General features: G+C 42.3%; 2 protein-coding genes across 2 annotated transcripts in view; one reads left to right on the top strand and one right to left on the bottom strand.

The window, feature by feature from the left end:
* LOC137284679 (transient receptor potential cation channel subfamily M member-like 2) overlaps positions 1–16953 on the top strand; it is a 99505-nt gene that overhangs the window by 41506 nt on the left and 41046 nt on the right. The window contains exons 7-15 of the mRNA XM_067816587.1: positions 1047–1251; positions 2458–2620; positions 4672–4825; positions 5368–5443; positions 5953–6059; positions 6469–6603; positions 15808–15870; positions 16024–16150; positions 16364–16459. Coding sequence (XP_067672688.1) covers positions 1047–1251; positions 2458–2620; positions 4672–4825; positions 5368–5443; positions 5953–6059; positions 6469–6603; positions 15808–15870; positions 16024–16150; positions 16364–16459 — 1126 coding nt within the window. The remainder of the gene's footprint in view (positions 1–1046; positions 1252–2457; positions 2621–4671; positions 4826–5367; positions 5444–5952; positions 6060–6468; positions 6604–15807; positions 15871–16023; positions 16151–16363; positions 16460–16953) is intronic.
* On the bottom strand, positions 8673–14368 carry LOC137284589 (uncharacterized). Its single transcript, XM_067816462.1, is given in 3 exon segments — positions 8673–9176; positions 13180–13239; positions 14264–14368. Coding segments are annotated over 3 exon segments (669 nt in total).

Genomic DNA, 16953 nt, shown 5'->3' with positions numbered 1-16953 from the left:
CTCATCCTCTAGTGGTGGAATATCTTTGTTCCCTTAGACATATGAGACGATTGAAAGGTTTGACACTATCTACATCCTATCAGCTATAAGTAATTGATACAGTCACAATGAAACCAAGCATCAGGTTGACTAAAGTGCCAGAACTACTTGCTACACTACGCTCCTTCAAACTAGTAGCATTGCAGAAACATTTCAGAGCTCCACTCCGGGATCTGAACATAGTTCAACAACATCTCACGAGTGATGTCTGTGAACTACTAGAGCAGACAACGTTTGAGCTACTCACACTGTTCCTCCTCGCCCTAGCCATGGCAACTCTTACATCAGATACATGCGCTTTGGATGACCGCTCTGTGCTCCAGTACTTTACCACTTTACAACACACTACTTTACCCTTGTCAGCAGAGATGACTGTAGAAGTCTCAAGAATGATTTTGGATGAGATGCGATGTACTTCGGTTCTACAAACAGCAGGGCTAGAACCTTCTAGCCCACATGAAGTCACACCATGGGTGTCCTTACTCACTTTGCACAGCAACTGCTTCGTATCATCTATACTGGACGACTGCTTTTGGAAATCAGGCACTACCTCAGAGACGTTGCCTCTGAACATATCTCCAGCTTTCACCAATTTGGGCTATTTGTTGTAGCACATCAACTAACGGTTCTACAAATCCGCTGAGTTGGAAATCTTACTCTTCATCACATTGATAACCTTCTCTCTGGAGAGTTTTGGTTGAGAGTTCATGCACACCATCTAGACATGAGTGCATGAGTAATTTAGACTGTACAAGTAAAGGTCTTATTTGTATCTTGAGAGGTCACAACTCTTTATGGTAGAGATCAAAGGGTTGCTATACATAAACAGTAGAAGAAGGCACTAGTATATCTAAATTTCATACGAATACACGAGATAAGTGTGAAATATCATTTTTACTTTAAAAATTACATTCCTATAATGCTGGATACTTTGTATACAGCAATATTTGTAAAGCAGTTATTCTGTAATGCAGACTGTTCACTAACACCAGCTGTGATGTATTCAGGACAGAGGTCTATTCCCTGCTACCTATGCTGTGGAGGATGTAGAGGCCACAGGTTCAGGAACAACACCCCTCGATCACAACCACACCCATTTCATCCTTGTGGATGATGGCACTGCTGGGAAGTATGGGGCAGAGATCAAGTTCCGCACAAAGCTGGAAAGCTTCATCTCAAGAAAGGTGGAGACTGGAGTGTCTGCGAGTCAGAGTAAGTCATTTTACATGTACTAGCAGCTAGCAGATCACTGTGTTGTAAAGTGCAGTCAGATTGAGTTATGTTACGTGCCCTAGCCACTAATAGATCAGTGTGTTGTAAAGTGTAGTTACAATGAATCCTGTTACGTGCACTAGCCGCCTGCAGATCAGTGTGTTGTAATGAGCAGTCAGAGCAAGTCATGTTTCGTGCATTAGCCGCTAACAGATCACTGTGTTGTAAAGTGCACTCAGATTGACTCATGTTACGTGCCCTAGCCACTAATAGATCTGTGTGTTGTAAAGTGTAGTCAGAGTGAATCATGTTATGTGCACTAGCCACTAGCAGATCAGTGTGTTGTAAAGTGAAGTCAGAGTGAATCATGTTATGTGCACTAGCCACTAGCAGATCAGTGTGTTGTAAAGTGTAGTCAAAGTGAATCATGTTACGTGTCCTAGCCACTAGCAGATCAGTGTGTTGTAAAGTGTAGTCAGAGTGAATCATGTTACGTGCACTAGCCACTAGCAGATCAGTGTGTTGTAAAGTGCAGTCACAGCGAATCGTGTTACGTACACTAGCCGCTAGCAGATCAGTGTGTTGTAAAGTGCAGTCAGAGCAAGTCATGTTACATGCACTAGCCGCTAGCAGATTAGTGTGTTGTAAAGTGTAGTCACAGTGAATCGTGTTACGTGCACTAGCCGCTAGCAGATTAGTGTGTTGTAAAGTGTAGTCACAGTGAATCGTGTTACACGCACTAGCCGCTAGCAGATTAGTGTGTTGTAAAGTGTAGTCACAGTGAATCGTGTTACGTGCACTAGCCGCTAGCAGATCAGTGTGTTGTAAAGTGTAGTCACCGTGAATCGTGTTACGTGCACTAGCCACTAGCAGATCAGTGTGTTGTAAAGTGTAGTCAGAGCAAGTCATGTTACATGCACTAGCCGCTAGCAGATCAGTGTGTTGTAAAGTGTAGTTACAGTGAATTGTGTTACGTGCACTAGCCGCTAGCAGATCAGTGTGTTGTAAAGTGTAGTCACAGTGAATCGTTTTACATGCACTAGCTGCTAGCAGATCAGTGTGTTGTAAAGTGTAGTCAGTGTGAATCGTGTTACGTGCACTAGCCGCTAGCAGGTCAGTGTGCGATAAACTTGGCCCATGCGTACCAGTACAATCAGGTAATGACTTTATGCTTCCCCTCTGCCATGTATGATATGTTGACTGCAGGTGTGAATGTCCCTAATGTGCTGATCGTAGTGGAGGGAGGCCTGAACACGATGCGGACTGTCAGTGAATCCATCCAGCGGAACACCCCAGTTGTTGTCATAGAGGGTTCCGGGAGGGCGGCAGAGTTTATTGCCCTAGGCTACAAACTCACTAAAAGCAAAGAGTGAGTATTCATATAGCACTCTTGTGTTGTCACCCTGCAACATTCCTGAAAGACCTGTACAGTCACATCTCAAGTTTTTCTTGTAGACTTGTTCAGTCACCTCTCTAATGTTCCTTGAAGACCTGTTCGGTTACCTGTCTAGAGTTTCTTGAAGACCTGTTCCGTTGCCTGTCTGGAATTCCTTGAACACAAGCACAGTTACCTCTCTAATGTTCCTTGAAGTCCTGTTTGTTTACCTGTCTAGAGTTCCTTGAAGACGTGTTCAGTTGCCTGTCTAGAATTTCTTGAAAACCTGTACCTATTTAGAGATCCTTGAAGACCAGTACAGTCACGTCTCTAATGTTTCTTGAAGGCCTGTACAGTCACATCTTTGATGTTCCTTGAAGGCCTGTTCATTTACCTGTCTGGAGTTCCTTGAAGATCTGTACTGTCACTTTCGTGTAGGATGATACACATGCTGGTCATTTAAGAACTGTCCAAGTAGGCCATGAGCCAGGAGCTGAAAATTGACATACTGGTACCACTCCGAGGGATCAAAACCACTTCAAACAACGTAAAAGTGTTTTGTCCCTCTGAGTGGTACCAAGAAATTGTCTGGCTCATGAGCTGAAGTGTGTATAGTCACATGTCCATCATTCCTTGAAGACATGTTTAGTCACCTCAATAGAATTTTGGGAAAACACATACCATGAACAATACATCAACAAACCATACACTTTCTGTAATAATAAGTGAATAACCTATGAATGATAAATGACCTGTACATTTAATACAATGGAATCCATCAAATCAGACTCTGTGCAATGCGGTTTTCTCCAAACTCTGGACTCCTCTGTGAGTCCCAGCAAAATTGTTCTAAATTTATCATTAATGCATGCTTTATAATCTGGAATCTCTCAAGTACGGATTATGGAGTAAAATAGCAGTCCTGACAATCAACTTGCTATGAGAATAATGCCGTGAAATCCGGATGTGGCCAACTGAAATAACAGTCCATTGAATAAACATCTCTGTTACTTCTATTCACCTCAAAGTCAGGGTGTGGCTGACTGGATTAACAGTCTGTTGAATAAACATCTCTGTTACCTCTGTTCACAATGGGTAATTAACACATGTCAATTAGTGTCACTTAACTCAATGTCAGTTTGCATTCTTTATAAATGACAGGTTAGATTCTTATTTCAATCTATAGTTACGGTAGACCAACCGGCGAAACGAAGGCTGAAAAGAAAATCTTGCTGAGCAACACAAGATAAGCAAACAGAGTGTATCACATATTTTGAAGCAAAAAGACCATTACCATGAGTTTTTCGAGAAGAACCTAAATGAAAATAGCAAGCAGCACATCACCGGAAAGTTCGACAAGAACAATTCTCTCCTCTATGAATGGTTTCCCCATGCACGCAGTAAGAATATGCTGCCTTCATCCGGGCCCATATTGAGAGAGAAAGCCCTACAGTATGCCTCAGACCTTGGTGTTGTTGAATTTAAAGAAGCAGATGGATGGTTTACTAGCTGGAAATCAAGATACAACATCAAACAGTTCAAGATAAGTGTGAAAGTGCCAGCGTGGACCAACACGTGATTGACAATTTCTTAGAACGCCTACCAAACTTGATGAGTGATTATGATATGGAGAATGTGTTTAACTGTGACGAAACTGGACTTTTCTTTCACGCCGTACCTGACAAAACCCTGTCTGATAAAGCCCATACTGCAAAAGGAGGAGTGTCCAAAGAGAGACTTACAGTGATTTTGTGTTGTAGTGCAGCAGGGGAAACAGAGGCAGAAACAGACCGTGTTGACAGACTTTTTCTCATGAAAATTAAAAATGAAATCATAAATAAGCGTTTGTGCAAATGAAAAAAAACAGAACTGTTCAAGTTGTTAGCTGTTGGTAACAAGGTGAGGTAACTCAACAGAATGGTAACAGGCATAAGTTTTGCAATCTGGACTTCTTTATATCCGGACAAAAATTACAGTCTGATACATGTCCGTAATAGACAGATTCTACTGTATTACCGAAGATGTGCATCTATTTTGATTTTCAGTGAGGAGAAGAGCTCTTTTCCCCGAGACTTCAATGAAATTATGATGGAGAAAGCTTATAAGATGTTTGTGTGGAAGTCATCAGACACCGAAGTGGACAAGAAGATTCAAGATTGTCTGCACAACCTCAAGTACTGCTTGGACCACCGCAGACTGGTTAGTTTGTTCACCATCAGTTAACCGATTCTCACATGTCAGATCTCACATCTGTGATGTTTGTTAAGTGACGTACATGTTGGTGATCTGACTGTGACAAGTGATGTTTGGTCCATCCCTGATTCTCACATTTCAGATCTCACATCTGTGATGTTTGTTAAGTGACGTACATGTTGATGATCTGACTGTGACAAGTGATGTTTGGTCCATCCCTGATTCTCACATTTCAGATCTCACATCTGTGATGTTTGTTATGTGACGTACATGTTGATGATCTGACTGTGACAAGTGATGTTTGGTCCATCCCTGATTCTCACATTTCAGATCTCACATCTGTGATGTTTGTTAAGTGACGTACATGTTGATGATCTGACTGTGACAAGTGATGTTTGGTCCATCCCTGATTCTCACATCATGCATGTCTTTATTGTTGTTGTGAGGAGAATTGTAGAACTCTTGACAGTATTTGAAAGCAATTTTATGTCAAGTTGTGTTATTCAGATTGTCTTACATAATGTACAGCCTTTTCTCTCTTTTTACAGGTAAATGTTTATAACTTGGAAAATGCAGCATCCATCCGAGACATCGACCGAGCTATTCTGTATGCTCTGTTGAAGGGTAGGAAGCCATTACAATCCTACTTCAGCCAACACTGAATCTTGTCTCAATTTCTGTCTTGATTTTACTGTTGTTGTCTCCATCTAAGTAGTTCCAGTATTGTCCCAATACCTATGACCCACCTTCCTCAGCACAGAACTTCTCTCACTCATGAGGTGGGATTCAACAAACATTCATCATAATGACCTATGATATTTAGGCAATCATTTGCACCTAGATTTGGGCCACTAACCAACATACATGTGATTGATCAGAAACCTGAACATTTGTGTGGGTAATAAGACAGGAGGTATGTAGTCAAGTATCTGTAGCAGTGTTGTGAGAGCCAGGGTAAACATGAAACAGCAGAATAGGTGGGGTGAATGTTTGGGACTGGACTAGAGGTGCTGCACACAGGATACCTGGGGATGATGTCCCCACAAAGGTGTACTATGTGTGATTTTGAATGATGTAATTATCTGTATTCATTTCTTGTCCACTCCATCACATTCTCTCTCCTGATATTTCAGCCAACAAGTCAAATGCCAACTCCCAGTTGGCCCTAGCCCTTGCCTGGAACCGGTGTGACATTGCCCGTCAGGAGATCTTCACCCCTAACAACCGCAAACACTGGCAGGTAGGTCATAGTTCATGGTAAGGACCCACATCCAACAACTGCAAACATTGGCAGGTAGGTCATAGTTCATGGTGAGGACCCACATCCAACAACTGCAAACACTGGCAGGTAGGTCATAGTTCATGGTGAGGACTCACATCCAACAACTGCAAACATTGGCAGGTAGGTCATAGTTCATGGTGAGGACTCACATCCAACAACTGCAAACATTGGCAGGTAGGTCATAGTTCATTGTGGTGACTCACATTTAACAATCACAGGCATAATTTTGGTTGTTCAGTATCTCAGTTTACCTTATATAAAAGAGGAGAGCATCACACATATCACAAAAACTGTATTCCAGTTTTCTAGAATATACACATTGTATGTATAAATGAGTTTGTTGTTTAATTCTGTTTTATTTGTACAGAAAATCAACTTATACGATGCGATGGTGACAGCCTTGGTTCAAGACAGAACTGATTTTGTTCAGCTGTTTATTGACAATGGTTTGGACATTAAACGGTTCCTGACAGTAAAGACTCTCTGGAATCTCTATGCTAATGTGAGTACTAGTCCTGTCCAGTTACTGTACACAAACTCTGGTGGACCACTACATATGTTACAGCTGGTTAGACGCCAAGTAATAGGGATGAGATGAATTACATGACTTGCTGTAGGGGGTGAGGTGTGGTTTATTCAGAGTGAAATATATCTGTCAGCCCTGAAATAACATAACACTCTTAGCAAGATTGGCAGATTGCGTAATGTTTTGTATGGGCATTAGAAGTAGTTTATCCCACTAGGGAAGCCAAAATGTTACAGCTGGTTAGACGCCAAGTAATAGTGAGGAGATGAATCACATGACTCGCTGTAGGGGGTGAGGTGTGGTTTATTCAGAGTTACAGATATATCAGCCCCATTTGTGGAATAGAGCCTAATATATGACCATGATGAGCTCCACCATGTGTTGACTTGTGCTCTGTTTGATGTAAGCTGTATACCAGGACCTTGTTCCTTGTTGCTATGCTATACTGAAGTATTGTTAGAGGAGTACCCAGATTGGTGTACGGAATTTATGGCAACATTTAAATTAGCCAGTTGGGAGCTATGAATTAGGGTCAGGTGATAAACAATAATCCAAAATGAGACAATACTTTTGATCCAGTAGTTTTCTAAACCACAGATGCAATAAAAACGTTTATATTTATTTCATAGAAATATTGACAAACCTAAGCAAATGCATACAACCACAAACATTAGAACACTACCACCAACCTTCAATATTTTTAGTGACCGTTTTATGACATGTGGCCCAGTTGTCTAAGCCACTACACAGGAAACATGTGGCCCAGTTGTCTAAGCTACTACACAGTACACAGACAGCCCACTTGTCTAAGCTACTACACAGGACACAGACAGCCCACTTGTCTAATTTACTACACAGGACACAGAGGGCTCAGTTGTCTAAGCTACTACATTGGATACAGGTGTCCCAGATGTCTAAGCCACTACACAGGACACAGACGGCCCAGTTGTCTAAGCCACTACACAGGACACATGTGGCCCACTTGTCTAGAGGGCTCAGTTGTCTAAGCCACTACACAGGACACATGTGGCCCACTTGTCTAAGCTACTACACAGGACACAGAGGGCTCAGTTGTCTAAGCTACTACACTGGACACAGGTGTCCCAGTTGTCTAAGCCACTACACAGGACACAGACAGCCCACTTGTCTAAGCTACTACACAGGACACAGAGGGCTCAGTTGTCTAAGCTACTACATTGGACACATGTGGCCCACTTGTCTAAGCCACTACACAGTACACAGACAGCCCACTTGTCTAAGCTACTACACAGGACACAGAGGGCTCAGTTGTCTAAGCAATTACACAGGACACAGAGGGCTCAGTTGTCTAAGCTACTACATTGGACACAGGTGTCCCAGTTGTCTAAGCTACTACATTGGACACAGGTGTCCCAGTTGTCTAAGCCACTACACAGGACACAGGTGGCCCATTTGTCTAAGCTACTACACAGGAAACATGTGGCCCACTTCTCTAAGCTACTGCACAGGACACAGAGGGCTCAGTTGTCTAAGCCACTACACAGGCCACAGACAGCCCACTTGTCTAAGCTACTACACAGGACCCAAGTGTCCCAGTTGTCTAAGCTACTACACAGGACACAGACAGCCCACTTGTCTAAGCTACTACACAGGACACAGACAGCCCACTTGTCTAAGCTACTACACAGGACACAGAGGGCTCAGTTGTCTAAGCTACTACATTGGACACATGTGGCCCTCTTGTCTAAGCCACTACACAGGACACAGACAGCCCACTTGTCTAAGCTACTACACAGGACACAGAGGGCTCAGTTGTCTAAGCTACTACATTGGACACATGTGGCCCACTTGTCTAAGCCACTACACAGTACACAGACAACCCACTTGTCTAAGCTACTACACAGGACACAGGGCTCAGTTGTCTAAGCTACTACATTGGACACATGTGGCCCACTTGTCTAAGCCACTACACAGTACACAGACAACCCACTTGTCTAAGCTACTACACAGGACACAGAAGGCTCAGTTGTCTAAGCTACTACATTGGACACAGGTGTCCCAGATGTCTAAGCTACTACACAGGACACATGTGGCCCACTTGTCTAAGCTACTACACAGGACACATGTGGCCCACTTGTCTAATTTACTACACAGGACACAGAGGGCTCAGTTGTCTCAGCCACTACACAGGACACATGTGGCCCACTTGTCTAAGCTACTACACAGGACACAGAGGGCTCAGTTGTCTAAGCTACTACATTGGACACAGGTGTCCCAGTTGTCTAGGCCACTACACAGGACACATGTGGCCCACTTGTCTAAGCTACTACACAGGACACATGTGGCCCACTTGTCTAAGCCACTACACAGGACACAGAGGGCTCAGTTGTCTAAGCTACTACACAGGACACATACAGCCCACTTGTCTAAGCTACTACACAGGACACAGAGGGCTCAGTTGTCTAAGCTACTACACAGGACACAGGTGTCCCAGATGTCTAAGCCACTACACAGGACACAGGTGTCCCAGTTGTCTAAGCCACTACACAGGACACATGTGGCCCACTTGTCTAAGCTACTACACAGGACACAGACAGCCCACTTGTCTAAGCTACTACACAGGACACAGAGGGCTCAGTTGTCTAAGCTACTACATTGGACACAGGTGTCCCCCATGTCTAAGTCACTACACAGGACACAGGTGTTTCAGTGGTCTAAGCCACTATACAGGACACATGTGGCCCACTTGTCTCAGCTACTACACAGGACGCAGACGGCCCAGTTATCTAAGCTACTACACAGGACACATGTGGCCCAGTTATCTAGGCCACTACACAGGACACATGTGGCCCACTTGTCTAAGCTACTACATTGGACACAGGTGTCCCAGTTGTCTAAGCTACTACATTGGACACAGGTGTCCCAGTTGTCTAAGCCACTACACAGTACACAGACAACCCACTTGTCTAAGCTACTACACAGGACACAGACAGCCCAGTTGTCTAAGCCACTACACAGGGCACAGGTGGCACAGTTATCTACACCACTGCATGGGACACATGTGACCCAGTTGTCTAAGCTACTACACAGGACACAGGCGACCCAGTTGTCTAAGCTACTACACAGGACACATGTGACCCAGTTGTCTAAGCCACTACACAGGACACATGTGGCCCAGTTGTCTAAGCTACTACACAGGAAACAGGCGGAAACAGATACAACAAAAATGTTCATATTTATTTAATTGAAATATTTGACAAGCCTAAGCAAATGCATAAAACCACAAATATTAGAACACTACCACCAACCTTCAATATTTTTAGTGACCATTTTATGACATGTGGCCCAGTTGTCTAAGCCACTACACAGGACTCAGATGGCCCAGTTATCTAAGTCACTACACAGGAAACGTGGCCCAGTTGTCTAAGCTACTACACAGGACACATGTGGCCCAGTTGTAAGCTACTACATTGGACACATGTGGCCCAGTTGTCTAAGCTACTGCATGAGACATGGGTGGCCCAATTGTCTAAGCCACTATACAGGACACAGGTGGCCTGGTTGTCTGAGATGTTTCATGGGACACATGTGGCCCAGTTGCCTTAGAGGCCGTAATTTGATGTGAGAGTTGCACCATAGTGGAGCAGATAACTGTAACAATTGTTCACTTCCGGGAACAAGCACCAAAATTGGCACACATTCTCTTGGGGGATTCCTCGTTTGATGAAACCTGTTCCTTGTACCACATAACAGTCACCAAACCCTAATTTTCTGCAAAATAAGAGGTTCATGTTGCATAATATATATTGCAGTTTAGTTTGACATTTTGTGTGTATAACATCTTTCTGTGCAAGGTTTCCAAACTGGACATGACATAAAGTAGACATACCGAAACATGAGTCTCATCAACCTGTCCAGGCAATGACTTACTTTTCAGCCGATCTGAATTTTCTCATGTGGAAGTGAAAATAGTGGTCACAAACAACTCAGGTTACACAGAACTTCAATTTCTTGTTTCATTAGAAAATGGTATTTACAAATGAATTTAATTTCAAAGTTTAATGACACCGTATTTCTATATTTTATGGCGAGGTGTAAACTGCTTGACCTGCTGTTTGATGAGGTTGTATAATAATTTACAATGCATCTGGCTCACCAGTTACGCCTGATTTGTGTTTTATTGTGTTGAGTTTTGTTACGCACACTGTGAATGATATAATAATAGGATATTAAACGAGCTTTCCCTTTTATATCAAGTTTTAATTAGGAGTGGCAAACTCAACAGCAAAGATTATTTCACGAGGGACATAAACTTGATATGAAAGGGGAACGAGTTTTGTATCCTATTTATTACCCATGTTCTAAAAAGTGAAAATATTGTTAAAATACAGCAATATTTTGCTTTCCTATGTAGAACCATGTAACGCGGATTAGTACATCATATTGGTGATTGGAATGTCTACCACTTCACTCCAGGAAAACATACGCTGCGTAGAGGCAATGTATTTCCTATACGACGCCAAATCACAAGAAAATAAACAAATGAAGACAGAATCAAGTCGTAATGAAAATTTAATTCTTTTCAGTTGAGGATTTGTTTCCAAAAGCAATAATGTAATTCATCAAAACAGCTATGAAGTGTAAATATTTTGAACTTGATAACATGACCTAAATCTTTACTGAATGAGAGTCGGCTGTCGGGCTAGTTGTCATGTTGAGAAGTGTTCCCTAAGCAGAAGATTCTGGGGAGCATTTAATTAGTAGCGGCAAACTCAACAGCAAAGATGAATGTGAATAACAGACAACTGTATGTCTCAAATGGTTGAGCTCAATGTTCTTCATCGGAGGATGAGTTACTGTAAATAATTCGGCGACACTTTGTGCAGGATGCCAGTGACGCCTTCTCATCTCTGCTTGGAATTCCCACATGTCAAGCTTCAATGTTTATATTGAAGACTCCACCGAAAATTGGGTCTGAAAGCACAGCCTACAACCTCGAACGAAGATGATTTCAAGCCTTTTGTGTTCAGATTCTGGGAAGTGCTTTTGACCCCTACATAAGAAACCACGGCAGACACGGCAGTGACAATATGTTTGTGCGGGAGGACTCGAATGGATTCAGCTGACAGTGGCAGTGATAGAGATACAAGAGCGCCGCTCGTCATTTGATGTTGTGTGCTGCTGTGCAGTCCTGACAACATACACACAGAAGTTATTCAATCTCCTGATAACATTCACAATTCTTTCGACCAATTGTCTGTCAATTTTAACAAAATCAATAACTCTTATGGGCGATGCCATATTTGTTTACACTTGTGAGCAGCCTACTAAACGTATTTGTTTACATATTTTTATAGATTGTTTTCTTTTCGTTTTTATTACAGAAACTTGAGTTGTCATAGAATTGAAAATAAAGCTTGTAACCACAATAAATGAAATAAATGTTATCTAATTCCATAGAAGTGTTTTCGTTTTACATGCTCTCAGGTATGAAAACTTGAATGAAAATCATGAATGGAATGAGTAATGAAAGTAGTACCAGTAATATCGAAGTTCACGTATTAGCCAATCAGATCACTCGAAGGTGTTATGACACATATGTGTCATAACACTTTGTAATGAAACACCTTTATGAAGTACCTCGTGGGTAATAATATCAATTCCATAACATACCATCAAACTTTCTAGCGAGCCTCATTTTGAGCCTCATTTTGAAATTTCCATGATTTCTAGATCTGTGTTTGTTAGAGCTTGCTGTACTACATATTTGGAAGGGTTAGAAGGAGCGTAGTGTTGCAATATATGAGTCCTTGGATGTATCAAATAGTACTAAAATGTATCCAGTTTATGTATCCAGTTAAGTCAGTTAATCAGTCTAAACATTCTGGACTGGTTATTGTACTATGTTGCGCAATAGGAAGGAACCAACAGGAGACAATACTGTTGGGGTGTGGGATGTGGGTCGGGACGTTGCGACCCTTGGACGTTGGAGACTTGCATTGGTGTGCAGTGCTGTGAAACTCAGTACGGAGGTTAAGTATCAGCTGAATGATTAGTTTTGCATACCTAAATAGTTAGTTTAGTGTCCCAAATGTTATATAATTTGCCCCACATCAGTTAACAAGTGTGGAGTACATATAGTTTCACATAGATGTCAGTTAGATAGCCGAGCCTGAACTGACAAAGTGTGCCAGCACAGGAGAGCTGAACCAAGGTTAACAGTGATGTACAGTGATGTACAGTGATGTACAGTGATGTACAGATTGCATGGGACTAAAATGGCACTGGAGGAAAGATTGAGTCCATAATTTTATGCCATATCCCATTGTTTGTGAAAGTTATTCAGGTGGTAAAACACCTCGGTCTTGATTCACTAAACACTGATAATTATTATATTGTGATACCTTGATACCTATTCACCAAGATGGTGAATGCAGATACAACATTGTCTAAATTTCTTAGTAGACTGGTGTCTGGATAATGTCACATCTCTCTGTGGAGGAAATGGCTTCTTGTGAAGAAGGTGGGTCAGACATTGATGAAAGAGTCTGGAAGTTCTGGAACAGTCCTCACTTTCTCCTCTACAAACTTCAGCTGTCCACACTTTTCAACCTTGTCTTCTCTGGTTGGATTCTGTAAACAGAGGTGGTGGTTGCATGGAAAGATGTGGTTGCGGTCATTGCTGTGGAATTGTGGTCTATGGCTGATGTGGCGACAGACCAATTCGCCAAACTGGTGGACAGACCACCCCAACCTCTACATACCTGTTGACTGTTGCTTCTCCCAGCTGTGCAGGTATCTAACTAAACATATTTGCGAAACTTCATGTACTCCACACTTGCTAACTGATGTGGGGCAAGTTATATAATATTTGGGACTCTAAACTAATTATTCAGCTATGCTAAACTAAGTATTCACCTGATACTTAACCCTCCATGCTGAGTTTCACAGCAGCAGTGCGACCATTGTGCCCTTACTTTTAGTGTGCATTGGCATCCACTCAGTTGAGCTACTACTGCAAGTCTCTCAACGTCTGTCTCAACGCTCCGACCCAGGCCCCTCACCCCACATCCCACACCCTACACATCCATCCGCTTCATGTCATCTCCAGTTTGGAAGCATTGCACAGAAAGATGCTACACTTACAAAATGCAAACACAATTGCGATACAGTCAGGCCGCGTTAATCCGGACACTTCTGTTTTTCATCAAAAGTGTTCTGACTACTGAAACAAACACCTCTTCAGTAGAGTTACCTCCCTTTGACATACTAAGACAAGAACATACGAACATATACATGTATCAAATGACTTTATTACAGTTCGTAGACATAACAACTTGAATATTAACATAATATATTAATGTTTACTCATCAGATCCAAACTTGCTTTCGGATGTTTCTCTTTGTATCTACAAATTTTTCTTTTTTGTTTGTGCGGTAGTAATTTCACATCGTTTACGCTTAGGGGCGGGACTTGCCATTGTGACCGACAGGTGTCAAGTGCAGCTGATGTCATTAAGACTCAATCGGTATTTTATACAGCAAGGAAACATGACAGGTATTACTCAAACTAAACAAAAGTGAAACCTGTTAACTGATTAAAATCACAAACAAATGACATGCTCAACTCAGAAGTGTCTCCTCACTTAACACTTACCATTGAAGTCAGCCGATGAGGGCGAGCACTAATCACAGGTGCTCTTGAGGTAAGGCTGTTATCTGAACCTTTTTCGTGAACCGCTGGATTAATGAGCAAAACCATGTGTAACTAGCTAATGTGTTACCGCTAATTTACGTCCGGAGGTGGAGAGTGAAGTATCGGATTAATGAATCAACAGTTTATATAGTAAACAGGATTGGTTACAGATATCACAGGAATCTGATTATCGGGGTTCAGACTAACACGGCGTGACTGTATATATCACTATACATTTTAGCAGAGTCATCTTGGAAAATGGCTGCCATCTTGAATTTGAGGGTGGCTAATGGGTTTTATCAAATCAAGAAATCCCCTAAGAGTATGTGTGCCAATTTTGGGGCTTGTTTCTATAAGTGAACGATTCTCTTGAAATTTTCTCTTGAAATGCTCCACTACCACTAGAGTCTGATGAAAGAGTCTGGAAGTTATTTTATGTACCACGAGTTAGACTATCCAGTATTTTATGTAGCCAGAGGTAGGCTATCCTGTATTTTATGTGGCAGGAGGTAGACTAGCCAGTATTTTGTTTACCAACAGTAGCTTAACCAGTATTTTATGTGGCAGGAGGCAGACTAGCCAGTACCTTATGTAGCAGGAGGTAGACTAGTCAGTATTTTGTTTAGCAGGAGTAGTCTAGCCAGTATTTTGTTTACCAACAGTAGCTTAACCAGTATTTTATGTGGCAGGAGGTAGACTAGCCAATACTTTGTGTAGCAGGAGTTAGGCTAGCCAGTATTTTGTGTAGCAGGAGGTAGCTTAGTCAGTATTTTGTTTAGTAGGAGGTAGGGTAGCCAGTATTTTATGTAGCAGGAGGTAGGGTAGCCAGTATTTTGTTTAACAGGAGTAGGCTAGCCAGTATTTTGTTTAGCAGGAGTAGGTTAGCCATCATTTTATGTAGCAGGAGTAGGTTAGCCATCATTTTATGTAGCAAGAGTAGGTTAGCCGTCATTTTATGTAGCAGGAGGTAGACTAGCCAGTATTTTGTTTAGTAGGAGGTAGGCTAGCCAGTATTTTATGTAAAAGGAGGTAGGCTAGCCAGTATTTTATGTAACAGGAGGTAGGCTAGCCAGTATTTTGTTTAACAGGAGGTGGGCTAACCAGTATTTTGTTTAGCAGGAGTAGGTTAGCCAGCATTTTATGTAGCAGGAGGTGGGCTAGTCAATATTTTATGTAGCAGGAAGTGGGCTAGCCAATATTTTATGTAGCAGGAGGTACTTTACTAAGTCAGGGTTTTGTATAGAAGGTAGGCTAGCCAGTATTTCGTTTAGCAGAAGGCAGGCTAGTCAGTATTTTGTGTAGCAGAAGGCAGACTAGCCAGTATTTTGTGTAGCAGGAGGTAGACTAGACAGTATGTAGTGTAGCAAGAGGTGGTATGGCCAGTATTTTGTATACTAGGATGTAAGGTAGCCAGTATTTTTTGTACTAGGAGGAAGACTAGCCCATATTTTGTCTAGCAGGAAGTAGTAGTAAATTGTCCTACGACCTATACATTGTTTCTGCAGATGATCAACGACATGGGAGACACACAGGCAGAGCTAATCAGGAACCTACTTGCCTACCAGCGGGTGAGTTAGCTCCACAATTAGCTAGTGATTGCTCTTGTCTATATTTTTCACCAATAGCACTGACCTCTTTTCATTGTGTGACATAAATTTCAAAAGTTTGGAAAGTGAAAATGTAATGTCTCTATTTTAACTGAACACTATCACTTGTTGCAGCAAACTTGGGCAGCATATTTGTGCTGTCAAGGAGTAACTAGATGGGAGTCCTGCCCTGATCTCCTCAAGTTTGTTGGCAAGATCATTATGTTTCTCCTCCAGGACCAAGCCATGCTATTGTATCATGGTAAGGAACATTGTCTGTAGCTGACTTCAGGCTCTTTGCCGGTGTATTATAGAAGAGAACGCCATCTGTAGTAGCCAGACTGTGTATTTTGGTAAGGAACGTTGTCTGTAGTTGACTTCAGGCTCTTTGCGAATGTATTGTAGTAAGGACCATCACTGTCATTGCTAGACATCATATATTGCTGTATCATCAGGATTTATTGTAATTCTACAGAAACAAAGTATGTGGTGACTGTTAAGAGGCCGTCTATGTCATGGCTGGGAGATCCTGGCACCATCAAACCTCTGATGAAGAGGATCACCCAGGAAGGTATGTAGACTTACTTTGACATCAGTGTCTGACTCCTCAACCCCTGAGACCCTTGCTGGGATATCTGAGACTGACACCCTCCCCTGGACACCAGTGACTGACACCCTCCCCAGCCTCTTTAGAATGACACCCTCTCCTGGACACCTTCAAGTTGATGCCTTCACCAGGACACCAGAGATTTACACCCTACACCAGACACCTGAGATTAACTCCTGAGACTGACACCCTCTCTTTGACATTGAAGACTGACACCCTAGACACCTAAGCTGGACACCCGGGACTGACACCCTACCCTGGACACCAGAGATTTATCCCCTCCCCTGGACACCAGAGACTGACATGTTCCCCTGGGCATCCAAGATTGACACTCTCCTCTGATCTTGTATATTCATGTTATAATATAATATTTTTCTCAATGTTGTTCAGGCCCTCAGATGCTAAAAGAAGGTAAGTAGCTTAATCCTCTTCATGTACAGACTGGAAGTGTTTCACAC

This window comes from Haliotis asinina, chromosome 5, assembly GCF_037392515.1.
Source record: "Haliotis asinina isolate JCU_RB_2024 chromosome 5, JCU_Hal_asi_v2, whole genome shotgun sequence".
NCBI lineage: Eukaryota > Metazoa > Mollusca > Gastropoda > Lepetellida > Haliotidae > Haliotis > Haliotis asinina.
This window is presented reverse-complemented; position numbering and strand designations above follow the sequence as displayed.